General features: G+C 29.2%; 1 protein-coding gene across 7 annotated transcripts; it reads left to right on the forward strand.

Moving 5' to 3' along the window:
• The first annotated feature begins 327 nt into the window (after positions 1 to 327).
• LOC145959890 (cytochrome P450 4C1-like) lies at positions 328 to 10,061 on the forward strand. Of its 7 annotated transcripts, XM_083079103.1 has the most exons (14): positions 328 to 594; positions 664 to 868; positions 5,279 to 5,514; positions 5,786 to 5,895; positions 6,140 to 6,230; positions 6,736 to 6,921; positions 7,126 to 7,219; positions 7,759 to 7,861; positions 8,087 to 8,186; positions 8,425 to 8,531; positions 8,624 to 8,692; positions 9,017 to 9,185; positions 9,373 to 9,552; positions 9,617 to 10,061. In XM_083079103.1, the coding sequence occupies exons 3-14, from the start codon at positions 5,358 to 5,360 to the stop codon at positions 9,817 to 9,819; spliced, it is 1,569 nt and encodes a 522-aa protein (XP_082935229.1). In that variant the 5' UTR covers positions 328 to 594; positions 664 to 868; positions 5,279 to 5,357; the 3' UTR covers positions 9,820 to 10,061. The 7 variants fall into 7 exon arrangements, with proteins under 7 accessions (XP_082935229.1, XP_082935228.1, XP_082935227.1 ...); XM_083079102.1 differs by lacking the exon at positions 664 to 868 and having other exon boundaries at positions 5,257 to 5,514; XM_083079101.1 differs by lacking the exon at positions 664 to 868.
• The last annotated feature ends 539 nt before the right edge of the window (positions 10,062 to 10,600 follow it).

Here is a 10,600-nt window from a genome sequence, read left to right on the forward strand (position 1 = left end):
TATAGTAGTTAGTGCCAGAGACGATTTATTCGTGAGCTAGCTGCTTTTGAAAGTATTTGTCTCACAATCAGAGGCGATGTATTCGTGTGCTGGTTTTTAAAAATATTTTATACCAGATGCGGTTTGCATAAGCGCTGTGGTAATTAAAAAATATTTGTCCCAGAGGCGATCTATTCGTGTGCTGGTTTTTAAAAATATTTTATACCTGTTGGGAAATAATTTTTAAGATCGGCGTGCATATAGACTGATATGACGTAAGAATGAATTGCGAATTTAGGAGAGAGAGAGCACCTGGATGGTACGCACGAAACGCCCTTCACTTTCGTCTCAAGCCTCGTGGCGAACAGTACTCTCTCTCGTAATAAATTGTGTGACTCTGATTCTCATTGCCAGTGTAGAAAGACTGCTTTTGTTAATTATCAACTCGATATTTGTGGTAGTCTCTTGTATAGAACAATAGCTAATTATATACAACTATTTCTCAGTAAAATCGGTGTACATTTATTGCTCTCAACCACGTGCTCGTTTGGCCGACACGCGAATTCCACACAAGAATCTTCAACAATACCAGATGCGGTTTGCATGAACGCTGTGGTAATTAAAAAATATTTATCTCAGAGGCGATCTATTCGTGTGCTGGTTTTTAAAAATATTTTATACCAGATGCAGTTTGCATGAGCGCTGTGGTAATTAAAAAATATTCGTCCCAGAGGCGATCTATTCGTGTGCTGGTTTTGAAAAATATTTTATACCCGACGCGGTTTATATGAGCGCTGTGATAATTAAAAGATATTTATCCCAGAGGCGATCTAAAAATATCTCAATGTAAAGATTATCTTCGTTAATTAAAATTGGAGAGACGAAAAAGGTATATTGCATCTCACAAGAATGGGCGATGGATGAGCCTACTCTATATTCAGAAATTGTAAATTGAAAAAAATGAATAAATTCATCATTCTGTTCATATTCGCGATGAGATAAATATATAATGTAATGTAAATATTTGTAAATTTATATTACAAGTATATAAACATTTACATATACAACAATTATATATATAATATATTTACATATACAGGGTGTCCCGAAACTACCGCGAGATATTTTAAAGGCAGATTCTCTGGCCAATTTAAAAACGATTTTTCCTCAGCGAAAATGTCGAGGGATTTCGCGCGCTCAGGCACGGCGAAATGACAAGTGATAATAGTGCTCTTATGAATAGCACCCTTTTTCACGATAATATTGTATAAATTTGCAATAAGCATTGTCAAAATATTTTTTGCCGCTTTTCTATTGCATTAGTATATTTTTTTTACGAAAAATAAGTATTAGGACTAAAGACATCTTGAATTTGATTCAAATAAACATTTCCGACATGTTTCAATTTCATCTGTCAAAGTGTCGATCAATATTATACCATGAAGGTGTTCACTATGCTACGCGGTGTGTGACAAATAAAATGTAATAGAAATAAGTTTAATATTTATTTATTTTGCATTTTTAGATATTTTTACAATAATTGCATTAATTGTGAACGTGCATTTATAAACAAGAACAGTTTTATATTGAAAAAATAAAATTACAGAAAATACTTACTTAATAACAATCAACATAATCAAACATTTAACAAATAAGTTATTAAATTACAAAAGAAACTTTTACAACAAATGTTCGAAATGACCACCATTACATTCAATACATAATTGTGCGCGTCGTAATAAACTATTTGTTGTCTTGGTGATCATTTCTTGTGTTATTGTAGCAACTGCTTCAATAATCCTTTCTTCTAGTTCGTCGCGAGTATTAATTTGTTCTTTGTAAACATATTCTTTAATATATCCCCATAAAAAATAGTCTGAAGGTGTTAAATCAGGTGACCTTGCTGGCCAACTTAAGAGACCATCGCGTCCTATCCACCTGGAAATTTTTCGTTAAGGTCCTGCGCACACATCTTGCATTATGTGGTGGTGCACCGTCTTATTGGAAAATAAGCCTTTGTCTAATATTTAATGGAATATCTTTCAATAATTCCGGCAAATTGTTAGTCAAAAAATTATTGTAGATGTTGCCATCGATTCTTGCAGGCATTTCAAACGGTCCAATCTGTAATTTAATATTTAAAATACTACAATATTTGTTACATAAACAATAATACATACAATAAACAAAAATCGGATATATCCATAAAAATTAAAAGAATATGTACAATGAAAAATAACTCACTATTAAATTATTTTGTATACCGGCCCATAGATTTATACTAAAACGGTATTGGTAATTTCTAACATGGTACGCATGTGGATTTTCATTGCTCCAAATGTGGGAATTATGCATATTAAATGAACCCTCGCGTGTAAAGCAACATTCATCGGTAAATAAAATTTTTTGAACAAAACCTGGTTCTTGTGCCAATAATCAGGTACAAAAATTGACTCTGCATGCATAATCTTGTGGTAATAAATTTTGCACTTTTGTATAATGATACGCATGCATTTTGTTTTCCTTTAAAACAAGTTGCACTACGGTCTTAGAAATATTTAATCTTCGACTTATCTGTCGGATACTTATAGACGATCTTCTTCAATCATTAATAAAATTGCTTCTTCGTTTTCTGGCGTACGAGCGTCTCGTTCACGTCCGGCACCAATAGCTCTGCGTACAGGTAGTACAGATCCCGTTTCTCGTGTTCGATTTATCAATCGCAAAATTACATCAGAATGTGGAGCTCTACGCTGTGGAAAGCGTATTGCATACTCCTGCGCGGCAATTCGAGCACTTTCACCGCATTCACCGTAAATTATTAACATATCACAATATTCGTTCGGAGTATAATCCATTTTAGTTTTTAAGAAATAATAATTTTAATATTAAGAAAAAAAGTGTCACTTAATTGTTATTAACAAGAGAATGCAAAGAAAAAGAAATGACATGAGCAAATAAAACGCTCGCATAAAAACACACGCATGTAATTTTTTAAATTTTAATTATAAAACAGATTTTGAAGTTATTTGTATTTTTCGTCAATAATTATTTATAATCTATTTATTAATAATTTATACTAAATACAATAAAAATGCTTATGTTGCCGTGCAAGGGTACGCAATAAATTTTCCACAGCGTATAGCTCCAAATTCTAAAATATTTTTGTAATTGATAAATGAAGAAATAATTTCTAAAAAACGCAACACTTGTTTTAAAAGAAAATAAAATGCATGCTTAACATTTTACAAAAGTACAAAATTTATTACGCGCAAGATTATGCACGTAGAGTCAATTTTTATATCTGATTATTGGTATAAGAACTGGGTTTCGTTAAAAAAATTTTATTTACAATTGCTTTATGTGCGACGACTTATTTAATATGCACAATTCCTACACTTGGAGCAACGAAAATCTACATACGTACCATTAAAAATTACCAACACCGTTTTAAATCTATGGACCGGCATATAAAATAATTTAATAGTAAGTTATTTTTCATTGTACATACATATTTTTTAATTGTTATAGATATATCCGATTTTTGTTTATTGTATGTATTATTGTTTGTGTAACAAATACTACAGTATCTTCAATATTAAATTACAGATTGGACCATTTGAAATGCTTGCAAGAATCGATGGCAAAATGTATGTATAATTATTTTTTATGGAGTCATAAAATAATTTATTTACAAGGAACAAATTAATACTGGCGAGAAACTAGAATAAATTATTGAAGCAATCGCTACAATAATACGAGAAATGATTAGCAAGGCAATAAATAGTCTATTACGATGCGCACAATTATGTATTAAGTGCCATCATTTTGAACATTTATTGTAAAATTTTTTTTATTTAATAATTTAAAATTTGTTAAATATTTCATTATGTTATTAATTACTTAAATATTTTCTGTAATTTTATACTTTCAATAAGGAAACTATTCTCGTTTATGAATATTGCGTTCACAATTTATGCATAATTTATTGTAAAAATATAAAAAATGCCAAATAAACAAATGTTAAACTTATTTCTATTACATTTCATTTGTCACACACCGCGTAGCATAGTGAACACCTTCATGGTATAATATTGATCGACACTTTGACAGATGAAATTGAAACATGTCGGAAATGTTTATTTGAATCAAATTCAAGATGTCTTTAGTCCTAATACTTATTTTTCGTAAAAAAAATATACTAATGCAATAGAAAAGCGGCAAAAAATATTTTGACAATGCTTATTGCAAATTTATACAATATTATCGTGAAAAAGGATGCTATTCATAAGAGCACTATTATCACTTGTCATTTCGCCGTGCCTGAGCGCGCGAAATCCCAGCCCTGTCATTCGTGAAATATAATCGTTTCTCGTTTGAAAACTATTATAGCCTCGACATTTTCGCTGATGAAAAATCGTTTTTAAATTGGCCAGAGAATCTGCCTTTAAAATATCTCGCGGTAGTTTCGGGACACCCTGTATATAATATATAATATATTTAATAATTATATAATATATTTAATATATATATTTTATACATATATAAAATATATTATATATATGCATGTATATATAAATCAATGAAAATATGATATTATCTCATTTCAATATATTGAACGGAATGCAAAAGATTGCATTTTCTATTATATTATGCATGTTTCAATAATAATGTTGGTAATGGCGGAACTAAAAATGTCAATATTATCGATATTATCAACATTTTTAGTTACGTTTTAGATCAGTGCTGTCACTTACTTGCAACTTTCGGCCAGATTTCTTAGCTTACGCCTACTGTTCCCCTCTTACCGCTCGCGCCACTCGTAACTAAGGAGCACTCAGGAACGTGCGCGTCACAAATGTAATGTGGCAATCTATCTATCTAAGTTCTTTTTATTCTAATTACGTTTCAAAACACAAATATTTTAAATTGTTACAGAACATATACGTAATTAATAATAGAATAATTATTTTTATTATTAATAAACAATAAAGAGAACTTAGACAGATTGCCACATTACATTTGTGACGCGCACATGCCTGAGATTACCGCCGCGCTCCTTAGTTACGAGCGTTCGGCGGCGTGGTTGCTAAGGCGCGCGCGGTAAGAGGAGAGCGATAGGCGTGAGCTAAGAAATCCGGCCGAAAGTTCCAAGTAAGTGACAGCACTGGTTTAGATGAAGGCGCTAATCCGTCGGAGTTCGCCCGTCGCTGTAGGATCCCCTTAAGCAATAATTATATAGTTTATATAATTATATTATTTATTTAACTTATTAAGATAACTACGAATTTTGTCGAAGATCGAACACATGTGAGGAATGAAAAACAATAAACGGAAGAAGCTTAATAAAATAATCAAGAAACATCGGTTAAGAAACAATGTTTATTACTATATTGGTATTATCTTCTACGTTCATTTTTTTGGTATATAATTATTATGTGTATCATAAAAAATACGGGCAACTTCTTAATCTTATACCGGGACCATCGGGTTTTCCGATTATTGGCAATGCGCTCCAATTATATGTGTCAGCAGGTATGTACAAAATTTCTAATCTATTTACATTAATTGACAAAGGAAATCTGTGTCATGTATACAAGCAAAAATTTATAAATCATTTATTCTAAAACATATATTTATTAAGATTATTTCATGCAGATTACTTCTCTTTACAATAACAATTTGTAATCCATTTTCTTTATTATTTATCTGTTTTCAACGTATTTGGATACATTTGCACATTAATATGGAAACTAAAATTAATTAAGACATTTGTGTGTATTGATATTTATAATATAATTTTCAGAGGAATTTTGGAAGTTCTTTTGTAAATTATCTGATGAATATTATCCCATTTTTAAACTCGGGTTTTTTTTTATATATGGAATAATTATCCGTCATCCAGACGATTTAGAGGTAATAAAAGAAATTTCATTCTCTGTACACATTATGATTGAATTAGATTGAAGAGTCTTGCGATTCACAGAAAGATTTTTACTGTTAAAAAATGTTTCTTAAAAAAAATGAAAAGACAAATCGATACTCCATCGAGATTAGAATAAAATACAGAGATACAATTAATAAATTATTTATGTATCTAAGATTATTGTGATATAATAAGTGAATAATATATATTTCTTTCTGTTTCCGATTATTTCAGACGATATTAAGCAGCACTAAGCACATCGAGAAAAGTCTTTTATATGACATGACTCATCCTTGGATAAATACAGGTCTCATCACTAGCACAGGTAATAATATAACGTTAATATATGTATAAGTACATACTTTTCTATTACAATTTGTTGTCGATCCCCATCACAGAAAATCAAATAAAATGTTACAATTAGACTTGAATATTATCTTAAATGGTGAATTTATACAAACCCTTTGTTATAAAAACTAATAAATTTAAAAGAAATTTACAGGTGAGATGTTGAGAGATAATTTTGTAATGCATGTATATATTGTTATAAATAGAAGTAAGAGATATTTTAGTTAAATCAAACACTATTAAAATATATTGTACTATCAGTAGATTATACAGAATAGATTTAATTAATATTATATATATAATTTATATATTATATGTATATTTATATATTATATATTTATATTATTATTATATATTTATATTAATTTACTTCTATTTACTGATTCATAAAAAGTTAATTACAAAATAATAACTACACCTACGTTGATACTTGCAATTCCTCTTTTATAGCACAATGTTGCATTATTTTGTTTTTGTTTTAGCGATTAAGTGGCAGTCGCGGCGAAAGATGTTAACACCTGCATTCCATTTTAATATATTGAATAAATTTGTTGATATCTTGATCAAAGAGGGCGATTGCATGACAAAATCGTTGAAAGACGTCGGAGGGATAGTTGTAAAGGATTTATTACCATTTATTAGTGAACATACGTTAAACGCGTTATGCGGTAAGGAGTTCTTATTTTACATTATGTACAGGAATTTTATTCTCAGAGATTATAGCTTAAAATAAAAATAGAATAATGTTTCTATACGAAGTATCAATGCTACAAGTAAAGATAGATAATATCTAATATTTTATAAAAAAAAGCTTTCCGTAAAATATTCCCCTGAAAATAATCTTGGACTGTTTTATTTAAATGCATTTGTAGAAACTATCATGGGCGTCTCTCTGCAAAAACTTGGCGAGTTCCAACAACAGTATCGAAATGCGATTCACGATATAACCGAATTAATGATTTATAGGTAATTCACGAATATAGAATATAATTGTATGATCTTTTAACTTATAATCCACATTCTTTAACTCATAATCTCTTTTAACTGTGATACATTACATTATACATTTTGAAAAATAGATTAATTAATGAATAATTATGTAAAAGTGCACTTAGTGAAAATGTCACTTCGTTTACAAGTCGACAATTTTCAATCAAAATCTATTGTATGTGTATCACTAAATGTTCCATTACATAATTGTTTGTAATCTTTAAAATGTTGAAAATATTAGAATAATTAAAAGAAAAATAAATTGTATTCAAAATTTGTAAAGAAATTATCTTTGATCAAAAAATCTATAGCTAACATAAAATAAAAAGTTTTTAGAAAATTATATCTTTTTTGTAATATACATAGATTTAAATTTTTTATATATTCTTTACAATCTGTAATTATTAAAGATTAAACTGATTTCATGATGGCTTTAATTAAGGCTTTTATAAAATAACATTATTGAAATTATATCATCATTTGAAATTATGTAGTTTTATTGAATTTCGGTTTAGATCATTAAGGCCTTGGTTGTATAATGATTTATTATTCTCATTGTCACCACAAGGAAAAAAGCAAAAGAAAGTCTTGAAAATATTGCATGGATTTACGGAAAAAGTACGTTATCACATTATTTTAAAATCTCATTATTTTAAATCTTACAACACTTTTATATGTAAAATAACAATAAATCTCGTAATTTTTGTAGGATTACATTATTTATTATAAATATTAATAAGATATATTAATATTATGTTATAAATATCTATGATATAGCACAATGTGCCATTGCTGTTTAATATAAGAAAATCATTTTAAAAATTAAATACTGTACTTATATAGATCATTGCGGAAAGAAAGCTTTATCACGAACGCACCAATGACCGATACTTAAAAACCCTTGAAAGTAACAAAGAGACAGAAAATGTCGACGTGTTTGGAAGTACGTAAGAAGAAAGAGCAGAGCTTTTAATTTAAGTTTGGCTGCGCAATCTAATATTATAAATTATGCTTGCACTATTTATATTAAACACATAATCACACGAAATGATACAACAAGTGTTTGTTGTACAGATAAATCATTATTATTCGTAATAGAGTTTGAATTTTAAACAAGAACTGTTATATAATTAAAGCGCGGCATGCAAAAGTGAAATCGTTACTAATATGCTTTTTTTTAGTTAAAAAAAATAGGCTAGCTATGTTGGACCTTTTAATAGCGGCATCTCGAGAAAATTCTTTAACTGATTTGGATATTAAAGAAGAAGTCGATACTTTTATAATCGCAGTATGTATCTGTATCCTCTTTTATTTTTTTGTACATGATATCTAACAATAAGTATGTATAACAATATAATATGCACATGACGATGATTATAGGGTTATGATACTACAACGGCGAATATAATGTTTACTTTACTACTCTTAGCTGAACATAAAAATATCCAGGTACTTTTTTCTCGCAATATATTGCGATATATTATTTAAATTAAGATTTTAATTTAAAGTAATAAAGATATCAAGTTCTTATTACGATATATGTTTCCTAGATATATTAGTATATATACATATATATATATATATATATATGTGTGTGTGTGTGTGTGTGTGTGTGTGTGTGTGTGTGTGTGTGTGTATTCGGAAGAGAAAATATATTTAAAATAAATGGAAATATTTTGCTTTATTATGAATTTATTTTTACCTGTGCGCATAAAAATCAGAACTGAGAAATATACTTTCATTATTAATATAATGAATAATTTCGATACACAGGAGCGTGTGAGGGCTGAAGTCCATACTGTGATGCAAGAGAACGGAGGAAAACTTAACATGAGATTATTAAACAATCTATCATATTTAGACAGATGTATAAAGGAAGCGCTACGTTTGTATCCCAGCGTAGTTGGCATATCACGCAAGGCTGGGAATGATGTAAAATTACGTAATTAGTCACTTTTTGCTGCATATATTTTTGAATATATTACATAATATGGAGTATATATTATTGAATGTAAAATATTAAACTTAATTAGTATTTTAAGAATACAATATTGTTATTTTTTATTTTTCGCAAAAAAGCTCTTATTTTCGTAAATTTTAGTATTTTTCAATTTTATAATAATTTTCAGAATCATGTGTTGTACCCGCTGAAACAATGTTAATTCTTAATATCTACGGAGTTCACAGAGATCCCAATTTTTGGCCAAATCCAGAAGTATTTGATCCAGACAGATTCTTACCCGAAAAGATACAGAATCGTCATCCTTATTCTTATATACCATTCAGCGCAGGACCGAGAAATTGCATAGGTGAATTGATGGCGATTTTCGTTTCTTCTCATATCGATAATTTATCATAAACTTCGAATTGTAGGTCAACGTCTCGGTCTGCTGATGATGAAAGCTATGATAGCTCCTTTGATACATAAATTTTACTTGGAACCTATTGAGTATTTAAAAAATATCCGATTAAAGTTTGATATAATATTATATCCTACTCATCCAGTTCATATAAGATTCATCCCGATCAAATGCAAACAGCCGTTTAAAACTAACGTGGATACTGCAAGAATATAACAAGATGATGCAGAGCAAAAATCGAAGAAAATTATTATGCATATTATACGTTCAACATTATGATGAAAATATTATGTATGTAAACATTATATTTAATCATGAAAATATCCACAAAGAATATCTTATAAATCAGAACTCAATATACTCTAAATTTAACGTATATAAGGTAACGTATGTAACGTATGTAACGTATGTCCTCTATTATGTGTAACCGTAATAAAAACTTTTATCCATAAAATATATGCATGCAAAGCTAATAAAACAATTATTTCTTTGTGTCTTATTCATAGAATTAAAAGAAAATTCTGCTGGGTTCCCTCCTAAAAGTCTCATAATATTCTTACTTATTATTAGTTGCATTCATAGATACCACGTGTGTGCGCCTGTTTTCTTTCTCTGTCTTTCTCCCTTCTTCTCATGCTCACCCGATAATGATGATATCTATCCCGTAGGATCACGAAATTTACTCGTCTATTTGCTCTTAAAATACATATAGAGGCCCGTTAGCGTACGTTGGAAAACTCTGATTGCATTTCGTTATCGTTTTTGGAAAAACGATCAACACAATCTACATTTCCTACGAGTATTGCGTCGGAAGAAAATAAATATCTTCTTCTCGCGGAAGAATACACGCATCGTATATCAAGATGTCAAGCTCTATTTCGATGATTAGAGAAATAGTGGATCATGATTGCTGTTTTAATTTTCTTCTTTATTTGCTGTAACAAGTCTCTTTCTTTGTACTAGTGGATTGCTTTCTATTTTTTTTGGTAGCTAGAAT

This window comes from Camponotus vicinus, unplaced genomic scaffold (genome assembly GCF_025532165.1).
Source record: "Camponotus vicinus isolate PSW18456_S1 unplaced genomic scaffold, iyCamVici1.0 SCAF_1, whole genome shotgun sequence".
Lineage (NCBI taxonomy): Eukaryota > Metazoa > Arthropoda > Insecta > Hymenoptera > Formicidae > Camponotus > Camponotus vicinus.

Coding starts and splice junctions, on each gene's coding strand:
- LOC145959890 (XM_083079103.1), top strand. CDS start 5,358: ATGTTTATTACTATATTGGTATTATCTTCTACGTTCATTTTTTTGGTA. Junction 6,922..7,125: donor TACGTTAAACGCGTTATGCG/GTAAGGAGTTCT, acceptor ATGCATTTGTAG/AAACTATCATGGGCGTCTCT. Junction 8,532..8,623: donor TCGATACTTTTATAATCGCA/GTATGTATCTGT, acceptor CGATGATTATAG/GGTTATGATACTACAACGGC.